General features: G+C 34.0%; 1 protein-coding gene and 1 long non-coding RNA gene across 2 annotated transcripts; both read right to left on the bottom strand.

The window, feature by feature from the left end:
• Positions 1 to 6,803: 6,803 nt before the first annotated feature.
• On the bottom strand, positions 6,804 to 10,057 carry LOC145795393 (uncharacterized). The gene is made up of 2 exons (XR_014336276.1): positions 7,734 to 10,057; positions 6,804 to 7,377 (listed from the first exon to the last, which is right to left on the bottom strand). It is a non-coding gene; the product is annotated as an uncharacterized LOC145795393 (long non-coding RNA).
• A 628-nt stretch (positions 10,058 to 10,685) lies between these two features.
• On the bottom strand, positions 10,686 to 14,164 carry LOC114275299 (uncharacterized). Its single transcript, XM_028217311.2, has 3 exons — positions 13,778 to 14,164; positions 13,357 to 13,681; positions 10,686 to 10,798 (listed from the first exon to the last, which is right to left on the bottom strand). The coding sequence occupies exons 1-3, from the start codon at positions 14,162 to 14,164 to the stop codon at positions 10,686 to 10,688; spliced, it is 825 nt and encodes a 274-aa protein (XP_028073112.2).
• Positions 14,165 to 14,624: the final 460 nt, after the last annotated feature.

The following is a 14,624-nucleotide window of genomic DNA, read 5'->3' as shown; positions in this document are numbered from 1 at the left end:
TCTTGACTAATTTCATAGTTGAAAATGTTTGTTACTATGCATAGCTAAAAAAAGTAAAAATTAACACAGGACAAATCGATTTATGAATAAAAAGATGTTTCAATAATTTTCTGAGTTCATTTTTATAACGATTCAGGTTTTACCCCGACCTTTATTGTGTTCCGGACTCGGGTTCCGTAGTTGTTTGTTGTTGTCTATATCTTATTTCCATCCTTTAATGCTTTGTATTTGAGTTATGGGATGTATTGGGCGAGTTTGGAATAGGTTGGTTGTGAGTTGGTACAAGTAGTTGCTGTCCAGATTTTGGCTCTTTCGCTCGAGCGAGCCTTGGGTGTTTGTCTCTTCGCTCGAGCAAGAACTCTTGCACTCGAGCGTGCGTCTGCGTCTCTGTGTGGACTTGAAGGTTGGTATTCTTCGCTCGAGCGAGATCTCTTGCACTCGAGCGAGCCTTGTGTTTTGTGTTCCTTCGCTCGAGCAAGCACTCTTGCGCTTGAGCGTGCATCTGCGTTGGTGGCAGACCTGAAGCTTGGCATTGTGCGCTTGAGCGAGGTATTTGTTGTGTCTGGTCGCTTGAGCGACAACTCATTTGCTCGAACGAGCTTCGCATATATCAGTTTGCAGCAGATGTTCTCTTCTTCACTTTTTGATCTTCTTTTCATCCAAAACCCTAGATCGACTGTCTTTCTCTCTAAAATACCCATTCTCTCTACAAATACACTTGATCTAGAGTGTCTCTACCCTACTTCCTTTGTAAAAAGGGTAGAGCATCGCGTGGGCTATCTTTTGATCTGAAAAAGTTTAGATTTGGAGCATCTTGGGTTTTTCTCTTCTTTCCCTTTGAGCTTCTCCATTTGAGGTAGGGATAATCTACTCATTTCTATGAGCTTTAACATAAATATTAGTCATTTTGTATACATGGTGAAATTTGGAAATTTTGGGAAGTTAGGGTTTGAAATTTAAAATGTTTGAAAGAGGGGTTTTCTATTTTTGGGCTCCATTGTGTATTTGAGGTCTTGAAATGGGGTTATTTGTGTATAATTGATGAAATTGAGCCTTAGGATTGATGTTTGAAAAATGAGGGAGAAAATGCCCTAATTTGAACTATGTACATTATTTGTATAAATGACGAAATCAATGTGGAAATATGAAATTGGTTTGAGAATCATGAAATTGGAGGAAATTGTGATTAGATGGTGTAATTGGATAATGAATCACTCACCTATGGAAATTGTGATAAATTATCTGTTGAGAAATTTCTTTATCTGTTTAGATATATCTATTTTGGGCTATCGGTGGAGGATAACCATGATTGTTGTAGACACTGCATGATGATTATGTGAATTGAAACTAATCAACTAGAATATGTCATTGAATATGATGGTTGGATACAAACATTGAATATGTGATTTAATTGGTCATTGTATATGACAACGTGTTAAATACATTGTATATGTATCTTGTTTGGGAGGAGATAGGGGATAGACTCCATTGATAATTAAGTTGGCCGGAGTGTCCTGGGTGAAAGTCCCGAAATATTATATATATTTGGGTGCCGGCTCCCTCGGACGTAGTTCCGTAAAATAGCAAGTGAATGGAAGTGTATGAATAATATTTATGATTGAAGTGTTGATGAATGAGTTGTAGTCTCATTTAAATTGTTTGGATAATAATGAATTATGCCAATGAATTGACTTGGATAAATAAATGGAAACGGATTGAAATATAGATGTAAAGTTAATTGGTTATGGAAGGGATGCAAGTTGGTGACAAGTGTAAACATTTATTGGATGCTAATGTTTTAGTTACTTCTCATATTCTGTTTAGCATATTTCTACTGGGTTTTGGATTACCTTACTTGGGACACCATTTTTCAGGTACAGGGAACATACCGCCTCTAAGGTCTTAGCTTGGGAGGCTTAGGAGTTGAAGGCTCCATTTTGTTGGTTTCACTTTGTGTTAAATGTAAATCCAAGTTGAGGGCTTTCTATGTATAGAGTTAGAACTCTTCTTTTGCTGTAACTAAGTGATAGCTTGGAAAGATGTAAGCCTGTAGGGCATTATTTTGTTACTAACATGTAATATCTTTTGTAAAGCAAACTCTGATGAATGAAAAGTTAATATTTCTCCTATGCTTATGAATTTTGTGAATGGTTGTCTTATACTGTATTTTGAGGGGCGTTACAATTTTTAAGAGTGTCATGTCAAATGTGACAATATTCTTATTTTCAAAAAATGAAGAAACAAGAATGAATGTGAAATAAGGGGTGTAAGCAAATTAAAGTAAACGAGAAAAAAAAAAAAAAAACATGAATGACACGTGGTTAGAAAATAACAATGGCAACAAATAAAGACAAATATAATAATATAAATATAATAATGGCAACAAATAAAGACAAATGTAATAATATAAATAATTCTAAACAATGAGCAAATATAACAAATAGTACAGATAACATAAGAGATCAATATTAGGTAAAACTTAATTTAAAAATTATTTTTAAATTTTTATTATATGTACCAAACTTTATAATTTGGTGGTGCAAACCACTATGATTATAGAGTGTGGAATATTCTAATTTTGAAATCATATTATTAAATATTAGTATAATATAAGAAGTGTTTAAAATTTTTGGAGGTGCAACCATTCTTACAATTAGTGACAACTTTTCGGCATTGCATAAAGCATGGGTTATGAAGGAAAATTTATTACGTGGTCTAGGCGCACCATCTGACAATACTTCCACCCATCACCAAATGTTATGCCCGCTATTGTTCCTTTATGATTTAACATACAATCATAGATTTTACCTTCACCATCAATCACAACACTCTTAAAACACCATCTAATAATGTCTTAAGACCACTAAATAACATTTCATGATTAAGAGAGCTTGTGATGACTGGTTTCGCAATAGTAACAATCATTTGATATCATATAAAATGAATTATTGAATTATTTCATTTATCAATAGGTGTTTGGGGTTTATTTATTTGGTACCTTTTTTTTTTTGGACTTATTTTTCTCTTTAGTAATTTTTTTTTGATAACAATTTTTAGAAAGTTTTAGGCTTTTAGATTTAGTTTGACAAAATGAACCGGAAAATTAAAAAAAATTGAAAAAATCTAAAATAAGTCGAGAAAGGACAAAAAATAAGCAAAAAAATAGTAGACTTTTTGTTTGTTTCTTTATTTTGGATTTTTTAATTTTTGTTGGAATTTTTCAAAAAAACTTACTTTCTAGATTCGTTTACACAAGACGGAAGGGAAAAGTAAAAATTTTGATATAATTTTGAAAAAAAAAATCACTAAAAATAAAAACAATAAAAAAAAGGTTGCTTTTTTAGGTGTTCTATATTAGAGGACTTGTTACTTAAATAAAATAAAAATCTAGATATGTATTCAATTGACTCATAAAAGAAGTAGAACAAAAATAACATTAGTGAATATTTGAAGTTTTTTGCATTTTGTTCCAACCATAGAAGAAAAACAAACAATTAAAATAAATTATTTGTAAAGATAAATCCACTCATGTGTTGAGCATCTCCAATGGTAGTAGGCATTTTACCTATCTAAATATTACTATAAAGTATACATTTTATTTTGCCTGTCAACGATTTCATGTTTCTACCCCAATCATGCTCTTTATTTTAGCTATTCATCCAAATACTATTAACTTTATAGAATGCCACGTCAGCAACAAAGATGGAGGGAAATAATCTTAATGATTAAATACATTTTGCCTAGCCTTGAAGGCTAGCTACATGTAGCTAGTGAATGTGAGCTGAGCCAAAATGCCTAAACATATGCCTAGTGCATTGGAGTTGAAAAAAGTGAGTCACATTAGGCATTTTGACTAACAAACATCATATGCCTAGTGGGTTGGAGATGCTTATGTATCTTTTTGAGGCAAAGTCTCATACCTCGGACTAACCCTAATATATTTTTTGCATTTAAGAAATTTCAAACTTGAAATTATGAAGATAATACACTACCAAGTCCCAAACTTTGACCATCCGTCCAACTCTTGGAGTTTCCTGCGTTATGCATCTACATGTCCTCATTGCAACAAAATCTCACATCTGCGTAAAAAATAAAACATGGTTAGTGTGATATAATGCATGGACAATAATATCGTTAAAATTTAAAGAGTAAAAACAAATAGGGAAAATTCCCCCCCCCAAAAAAAAAATAAAAAATAAAGAAGCCTATTTCTGTTAAGTATTTTGTCAATTTAAACCCATTTGATTTGTTTTTAATTTAAATCATTCGTCTATTTCTATTATGTAGAATAGAGTGAAAAAATTTATTGAGAGTTGAACTCACACTCTCTTTGCAAGTACTTAAGACTTGCCACCAAATTCTATTTCCACCCAATTCTATTTCTAGGAGTGAAATCCAAGACCTCTCATTAAGAGAGACTTAGTGGCGAAAGTGCTAATCACACATGCTAACAACCCCTCGGTTAAGTTTTCTAACATGATTAACATCAACAAGAGAGAGGATCCTGAAATTATGAAAATTCTAAAGGACATCAATATAACTTGCCAATATAACTAAAGAGTAGTTGGAATATTGCCCTTCATGCTCTCTTCCCAGTCCACATAAAATTGCAAACTATATTTTGACCATGAGCTTTTCGGTTGATTCAAGACCAAAGCCAAATCCTCATCGTCGTCGATTGGTACCTACATTTGAACTTCAGTTGCACGTTTTCTCCATTCGAGGCCACCTTGGGCATGATCATCGCCTCCGACTCGGGCAATGTTGTCCCCTTTTTCGCCTTATCACCTTACAGAACTTCACATGGCGTTGTAGACACACTTTTGTGATCAGACACAATCTCTCCCCTCAATAGAACATAGCATTCCCATCTTCTGTATCATCCCTTCACAATTCACAATTCAAAAACCTATAATAAGTACCCAAGTAAAAATTCATTGTGTCATTTGTTTGGACAAGCATATCGGTCTCAAAAACCAAAAAAGAAAAAAGAAAAAAAAGAACTGTTTAAATAAAAAATAATCCTTTAAATTGGATTTGAATATTTATGTAGTTATAAGGAAATTTTGAGTCAGTGCATTTCTTAGAAAGTTTAATTAAATTAAGCATTTTCTAATTCAATTATTATATTTTATTTTTATTTTTTGTATTGGGGTCTGATACTTTATGTGAGGAGAATTACGTTTGACTAGACAACCATAGTCTACCAATACACATTTTATTAATACCTAATAAAATTTGTGATTAATAATGAGATAAGATCACACGTTATATATATTTCTCATCACAGTTAATGTGTGTGATAAAAAAAGGATTCGACATATTTGAAGAATAATCAATATTATTTTTGTACACACATTTCAAGAATGTAATACACACTATATACTATACTTTGAATCACAACCACATATTGAATGGAATAACGTCATATATTTCATAAATGAAAGTTAAATATGTTCAAAAGTATATACAAAGGAATTAAATAAAAATTTTAAACTATGCTTACATTTATTAAAAAATGAAAAAACTTGAAAAACTAGGTTCTTGAATTTTTTAACCATATTTTGCATCTCTCCAAGAAATTTCTGACATGAAAAATGAAAACACAAATTAATTTAGAAACCGCTAGAAGCATATAAATAAATTAATTATTTGTAGAGATTGTTCTAGTCTTACAAAAGATAAAGTCCGATTGATCACACCCCTTTAAATGTCTTAACATTAAATACCTTTAGCATGACATGAAGCATGTAAAACCAAAATGTCACTTTACCCACATAAATTGCAAGTTCAACAAAAATTTTACTATAATCAACAACTTAGTTTAAGAGGCTCTATCCATCTCAAATATTTAATGTTCTACCAAAGAAATGCAATTGAATGTTGATTGTGCAAATACCTTGAGTGCATTTCAGATACCTGCGACCATTCTTCATTATCTAAGGTGGGGTCTTCTACTCCTCCATATTGATAAATTAATTCATGTGACTGTCAAAATGAGCTACAGAATAAAATAGGCCAGATAGAGAGCAAAAACTGATTCATATATTAAGATACGTGAGATGAATATTACTAAAACCATTCATATATTATAGCACCTTAAATACTCATAGGCATACTATCAACAACACTCAGTTCACATAAAATAGGCCAGATAGACCATGATTTCCAAGAAAAATCAATTGCTGAGTTACATACAGATGGAGAGCAATGTGATTGTGTAACACCCGAAATAACCCAACACAAAATAGGTACATTAACCAACATCCATTAAGGAATAATAGTAAAACTCCAACCTTTACACCATTAATCAATAAGGTTTGTACAAAAGTCCCATATGCAAATTATACATTTAGTGGTATAAAAATACATGAATCTATAGCATATAGAACATCAAATCCCAAAAACAATAAAATGCCCTCATGGGCTTACAATTTCCAAGGCTTAAGCCCGGTTACACAAAATGGCTCACAAACCCATACATTTATAGCCCTTGGCTAGCAAAATAAATCACAACAAAAGAGAGTCATTTACTTTTCACAAAATGTGTCCACGCCCTTAACTCGGCGGGATCACAATATCTTTTCCTGCACCAAAATCCCATAGGGGTGAGCAATAAGTCCAGTAGAGAATCCTTAACAAAGTATATACAGTTATACAAGATTTCCAATATTAAATGCAAATGCCATGCAATGCTAATTAAAAGATGATTTCATTTACATGCCTTTTTAAAAGTCACCATGTTCAACAAAAGCTTGAAATCTCAACAAATTTCGAAATTTACAATTTTATTCAATGGGGCAGTAAATACGACTCAGGTAATCCTTAGGTTGGTGTTTGCAAGTTGGCTTAACTAGTACTACCAAAAACCCCACTTTACCGGTTGCTAACCGGAAGGGAAGTGGTACCTCCTCCGCGCGTATTTTCTGTCACGCCCTAAACCCGTCCCTAAAAGTTTGGGCATGATCACTTCGGAAACGGACACTTAATTCGATATATATAACATACGGGGCCTGAATGGAAGCATTTGATAACATAAAATAATAGTAAATTAACATCCATCGAGCTCACACCTATATGCTAGGATCTCAAGGTGCCATTTAACAGTTCCTCGTATGATAGACAGATATACAAGAAGCAGATATTTGCATTCACACAATAAAATATATAGGCATACGTACAGAACCAGCCCCACACGTGGGCATACAGCAAAAATGTTGGTGAAGAAGATTATACAAGACTAATTACATTAGACAAAAGATTAAGAACCAGACTAGGGGTCATTAGGGGAACCCCACAAAATGCTTAAGCTTCTTTACTTGCTGGACCAAAAAGGAGTGACCAAGCTGAATTAAGACCGACCTCCAGGTTGATTGCCTACAGAAACAGACATAACACGGAGTGAGCGAAGCTCAGTGAAAAATAATACTTAAATGATTCAATGTATAAATCTGATTTATAATGTATACAGGTGCAGAAATCATATTCTGTAAATATTTTCAGAACGGCCTTCGGCCCATCAGACTTTACAGATTGACCTTAGGCCCAACAGGTTTCACAGATTGGCCTTAGGCCCAGATATCAACAGAACAGACTAGTCTCAGAGTCATACAGATGTACACAGATTCTTCCAATCGTTTTCATAAGTTAACACAACTGACTTGCGATTAACAGAGTGCTAATAATATTCATTCGCGATAAGTAAAATGTACTACTACGGTACTATTACTCACAGTGCTGTGGTGGAGCGGCAGTTTCTTCCGGTATGTGCCCTACATACACACGCAGTTCAAGAATTAGTTCGTTTTTCTCGTTAAACAATATCCGATTCATTTCGCTTCGAATGAATTTACAATCATTCTAAGAGTATCAAATAATTATTTGAATAATATAAGAGGGTCAAACACGTAAAACGGAGCAGACGGGATTTCCAACATGGGCCGCACGTAAAACGGAGTAGACAGGATTTTCCAACATGGGCCGCACATGCGGCTGTGAGCCCCGCACATGCGACGATTCTGCCCTGTTTTGCAGTCCAAACTAAGACACAAATTCAACCAAGCCCACATATGGAAAAGTAAGAAAATAGGTACAATAATGTAAGTTTTAGGATATAACATTACCATAACATATTTCACAAACGCAATTTGATCCTTAACAACTTTAAATTCATAACCACAAGTTAATCACTTTGAGTTTCTATCCATTTTTAGTTCCTCAAATATGCAATCATCTAAGCACATACACAAATTCAAGCATGGAAAAGAAGGGAATAGAATGTAATTCATCTCTAAAAAGTTCAATTTAACTCAATGATCAAAATGATATAACAATTTTACAATTAATCAATCATTATTCACATGGCTTCATTTACAAACCGTAACCATATAAACACAAAGAAAACCTTATTCAAGACCAATTAAGGGATTGTTGTAGATGGTCAAACTTACCTTGAGCCCAAATCTTTACAACCCTCTCAATTTTCCCAATTTTTCTTCCTTGATGAACTTCTCCTCTTCCTCTCTAACTCTCCTCTTCTAACTCTCTCTCAGGAGATATTTTGAGTTAAAGATTATTAAGTCAAATGTTTAAGGAACTAAGTTTATATAAAAGTGAATAAAGACGAAAATCAATCAGTTTAATCATTCCAAATCAAATTTTTACAGAAAACCATATCATGATCTAAAAATCATGCTGATCTCAATTATAAAATCAATTTCAGATTATTAAGCCTCTAAGGCTTTCAATTTCTGATTCGAACATCACCACTATAACAGATATTTCTCTTATTAGACAGATAGGAATCTATACTCATAAGATTCACTCATTTTAACTTAATTTCTCAACAGGCTCATAAATGCTCAAAGTAAGGGACTAAAAGCATACCAGAAAACATGTACGACGGTCGGGTTATTACATTTTCGGTCTTTCACCCCAGACACTCAGGCCAACTTAAACAATTTCATCTACACCTTTTATCCGGACTTACCAACGTATTTACCCCATAAACATTTCCATGGTTTCATTTCACAATATTTCATTCTCAATGAAAGTTTCAAATCCCAATTCAATGTTCATGACATGCAAGGTTTTAGAAGAGCCAATGCAACAATTATCTATACTACATCATGTTTCTCTACTTTCAACATAATTCCAATAAATGTTCCATAAGTTCAAGACTTCCGTTTTCTCTTTTCAATGCCATTTCAACCAATGGCCAAAAGTTGCTATCATTTATCAAAATACAACCATAAACCCACAATTCATACACTTCCATCATTTTAACCATTTCAAAACTATAGCAACTATTTGGACAACAACTTCCAATCCTAACGATTTTCATGTGTTACGAAACTGCCATCAATATATATGCATTTGTATAAAAACAAGGAATCCTCCATTTTCTTTACTTATCATGACACACAACAAAGTAAATACATATACATATATATAATATCAACCATGTACCCCCATCTTCTTTCATTTAAGAAAAACCCCAAACTTCTAGGTTTCTTCACACAAACAATATATTTCTTCATTGTCTTGACAAAATCCCACCAAAAACATCATTTCTATGCCAATGTGTTTCAACTACTCAAGAGAAAATCTTTTAATGAAACAAAAGATGAATTTCTTTAACAAGCCACCATTTCTTGAGTCAAAAACCAAAACCCTTAGAATATCTCTAAGAAGGTTTCAAAATCAACATCAATCTTGCATAAACAAGTATATATAACTCAAAGAAGTCCCTACCTTAAGCTTTGAAGGAGAAAAGAGATGAAACTTTAGAAATTGATGATGCCAAAATCCAATCTCCACTGTACACTATGTAGCTCTTGAGGAGCTCCTCAACTTTGATGAAGGAAATTGGATTGAAGATGCAATGGATCTAAGGAGATCAAGAGTTTGAAGAGTTTTGGTGTATGGAATGTAAAGAGAAGGGAGAGGAAATGATTTTTAGAGAGAGAGAGATGGGCTAAAAGTGATACACACACAGCCCTAAAGAGAAAAAAACCAGAGATTTCGGACTGCCCAGCGTCCCGCACGTGCGGCGCCCACTCCCGCACGTGCGGTGGCCCCTCCCCGCACCTCACTCCGCACCTGCCTTTTATGCAGTGTGCAAGCTGAAACAGACCCACATCCCCGCACGTGCAGCCCAAGGCCGCGCATGTGCGGCCCTGGTCCTCCAACCCAGAATTTTTCTTGTTCGATTCCAGACACTTCGGACTCGACCGTGCACCCTTCGAAACAAGTGACACTCAACTCAGAATAAACAAAGACCGGAATTTGAGAAAAAGCTTTCGAACATAACAACCCAAAGAATATAATAAGTGAAGCGACGTACAATGAAACCGTTCATCACAGATTGTGGGGCACCTAAGTAGCATGGGCACTTAAATATGTATGGACATAAAAGTCCTATCTCTTTTATCATAATTATAACTTTTGAGGTCATTCTAGATATTTGCATAACAAAAAAGTTATGTAACATCTTATTTAACAAAACATGTTTAACTTCTATAACAAATTATTAAAAGCTACACCAAACTGATTTACAATTTATTTAAAAAACAATTAAGCTTATAATCTTAAAAAAAAACTATAATCATAAAAGTTAACTTATAAGTGATAACCAAACAGGCCCAAAATCAAATAGTGGAGCTACAAGTAAAACAATCCTGCTGTCAAAATTCTGTACATGGTACATCCCACTCAAACAAAAACTGAAACTTACTTCTAGCAGGATCAGCCATACCAAGGTGTTGATGAACCTTTGGATCAATAGCTTTCATTATTCCTGTAAGTGCACTTAACTGAGATTGCACCCCTATAGAATGTGCATTGGACCTGGAATTTTCTCTTTTTCAAACAAAAGCAGGGAAATGAGTCCTAAACCCAAGAAAAAGTCTGAAAGATGAAAAGCATTATGACTTACAGTTAAGAAATTAAAATGCAACTTTGAGAGGAAAAGCAACAAAATCAGGTAACCCTGTCCTAAATAACAGGTTTGGTAAATGTGATATACTTGAGTAGTTAGGGTCTGTAGTAAAAAAAAACTAAAGAAGAACCTTCAAAGTGCCCTAATTACTGCATACATGTAAACCAACCACAACCTAGAAAAATGTGAGGCATTCCCCTAAGAGTTTGTTACCCACTTGGCCTGTTGACAAAAAGCTAGAAATCAGAGCTGAAGTTAACAATTCTACCCAACAAAACCTTAGTCCTACTAATTGCAGGCATGGCCTGATTTCGTTTGACCATTCTGCCCTATGGAGAAATAACTACTATTCGATAGCAGGATTTCTACACTCCAGGTGTTCAGGAACTAGCTATGCAATAATGCTGATATCCCAAAAATTGAAACTAAAAGGCAAAAAAAGTATACCTATCCCATTGGAATTCACTAAATACCAAACCCAACTAACTCAAGTAACTACTTTTCACTAAAACAGATTAATTCTACATTCAAGAATAAAGGAGCAATTAAATAAAGTAGGCAGTTGGGTCACATTGTTAGTTTTAATAACCTTTGATAATGAAAATAGATGCATACCAATCTGCGCATTGCCCGCTCAAAACACCAAAAGGTGTCTGCTTCGTTTTCCATAAGAATAACCATTGGAGAGCAAATATCATTCATTCATTTTCAAGGAAAAATGTGTGAAAACCATTGAAAATACCTAAACACAAAACAGTTTCAGCATAACTGTCCTTGGATTCAGGAGAACTCACCTTGAACATATCCAATAGAATTATCAACCCAAGCATAAATAGTAAGAATGTTTCAAAGTTTTGTCTGATTGGCTTCACTCTCATAAAAGACGAGCACGATTGGTATGTATAACATCCAAACCTACATCCCATATTTCACCAGTCATGTTAAGAAGAATGGGAAGTCGATGAAAAGATTATTACCGACAATAAAATCACCCTAATAGAATATGCATTAGAATACTGGTGTTGAATTCAAATGTAACAAGGACACTCCTAGTTTAGTATTTTGGCACCCATATGGCAATTCAATATGCCCAGAGGTATCCTTTTGACACTTCAAAAGATGCATCCACGTATCTATAAATTATTGACAAGTAGAAACTACTTAAGGGCAATATTATCCACAATCCAATTTAGGATTACTTATAATAACTCTTTGCAGTGGTATTAAATAAGCAAAAAAAAGTGGAGTGAATACTGCAGTACCACAATAACAAAAAATAGAATAATTTTACTTAAGAATCAGTTTTGCACCTGTTACAAACCAATTTAATGCAAGCCAAGCTTCCACCGAGTCACTTTCTTATCTAAACCAATATTTTTCTGGGCATATGGAAATGGGTAATTTTTTCATATTGCTCGATCTGCTTTGATAGCAGGAAAAACTCGACTCAAATGACCCAAATACTTCTGTTAGGCATCTCCAGCATACTCAAAATTTTACTTAAAAAAAAAGAAAAGAATTTACTCCCTAAACAAAGAATAAGAGAAAGTGAAGCTAGAAGCCAACCATTATCAAAAGGCTCACATAGAGGAAACAAAATTAAATAGGAATGCAAATAAGAAGCAAAATCTACCAAAATGAGAAGGAGAAAGGGAAAATCTACCAAAATCTATAAAACAATTAAACTAAAACAAAAACAAAAAAACAAAAAAAACATAGCAGAACTCATAGAGTTGTTATCAAAACTTCAACAAGCGGAGAAGATGCGACGGCTATCAACAAGGCTACTAGCGACGGTGGCGACCAGCAAGGCTACTAGAGGTGACAGCGATGGCGATGGCGATGGCGATGGCGATGGCGATGGCGATCGGCTCAGTAGAAGAGCAAGAGATGAGTGCGACGTAGTGGAGGTGTAAGAGATGAGTGTGAGACGAATGTTGTATACGATGCGATGAGGGGTAGGTGTGTTAGGGTTTAGGAATTGGTTGTGTGTGTGAGAGAGTAGTAAAATAAATATTCACACGTATTTAAAATGTGTGATTAAAAAAAATATTGTCTCACTCATTAAATTAAGTGTGATTAAAAAATCATTTAGTTTTTTTAATCACACTTTGAATAAAAGTGAGATATTTTTAATTCTTCTTATGTGATTTTTAATCGCATGTTAATTAGAAAGTGTGATTAAAAATATATATATATACATAATCACACTTAATTAAAAAGTGATATAAAAAATAAATATTATCACACTTAATCAAATCAAGTGTAATTAAAATACCATTCTAATTTTTTTTATCACACTTCCAATAAAAGTGAGATATATTCATTTGTCAAAGTGTGATCTTTAACTGTTTTTATAGTAGTGGCCAAACACTCATTTATTGTGTGCGGATTTTGCATAGCAGCATTCCATGTACCAGTTGAAGATGATGCCTCCACAACATCAATAACGTGGTTAAGTGTCTTATTCAACTCACCGACAGCCGATTGTTTTTTGTTCCCCTTTTGCTTCTTTGATGGACCCTCTTTTTGGCGATGACATTGGTTGCTCAATTCAGACGGATGGATTTCTGTATTAGTATCATCACCAAGTGGGGTGTGAGATCCCTCAGTGTCAAGAAACACTCTAGAGCTTGGGGTGTATGCCCACTCACTAGTTGCAGAAATATCAGAGAATAGTTTGTCCATGTCATCGGCCAATGTCAATGGCTTCTCATGAAATTTGGCCACATCAGGATACCTCTATAACAAAATATGGACAAATAATTACAAATATACAAATCACAAAGCTCAAGTACAAGTGAGCAAGGAAGAAAAAATTCAACATAATTCGCTGACCTGTAGCTTCAAATTCCACCAATCATCAGATGTCATGATAGCTCCAGTCAAGAGATCTAACCCCAGCCCAGTCTCACCTCTCAACAGCTTTTTCCAAAGACCCCACTCCTTTTTTAAGGTATCCCAATGATTTTTAAGCTGAAGGAGAACATATGACTTTCCAGTTGTAATTTTGAATTTGTTAATAATTGCTTCCCAACCAACCCTATCTAAGTGCATACTAGGTCTGTGACCTTCTTTTACTTGCTCGACACAAAGTTTGACAAAACTTTCAGTGGATTTTGTGTCCCAATGTGCCTTTAAAACCTGTGAGGGTTGGAAGTTTTGGGAAGCTTTTCCCTTGCTCTTTGCAATTGTTGGAGATTGTGATGGTGGTTCGGTACTCATTTTCTATTAAACAAACCATAATAATAAAAACACTTGAAGTGTAACAATGGTTTGAACAAACCCTTACTCATATTATTAAAAACCATATCAACAAAAAAATAAAAAACAATCGGAACCAAGTTAATTTTACTTGGCCTTGTCCCATTTTGAAAACATTGGATATGAACAACATGAATTAATAAGAATATGTAAACAAAATAAACTTCAGAATAATAGTGAAAATAAAGGCACATAATCATTCCAACAAGTAAAGAAAATCATTATTGTCATATTCCTACACATAAAAGCAATTGCATCAAGTATTTGCTCACTTTAATAGGCATTGTTTAAGTGTATATCAACTAATTTATAGTAAAATCGTGACCTAATTAAAAATACACAGTAATAACCTATTTGTGTTCTTGAGAGCATTATCTATTATCTTAGGCATCATACAAGTTCATCTAGTGATTGAGGGATC

The sequence above is a fragment of the Camellia sinensis genome, chromosome 7 (assembly GCF_055761805.1).
Source record: "Camellia sinensis isolate YWXY chromosome 7, ASM5576180v1, whole genome shotgun sequence".
In the NCBI taxonomy this organism is placed as follows: domain Eukaryota; kingdom Viridiplantae; phylum Streptophyta; class Magnoliopsida; order Ericales; family Theaceae; genus Camellia; species Camellia sinensis.
This window is presented reverse-complemented; position numbering and strand designations above follow the sequence as displayed.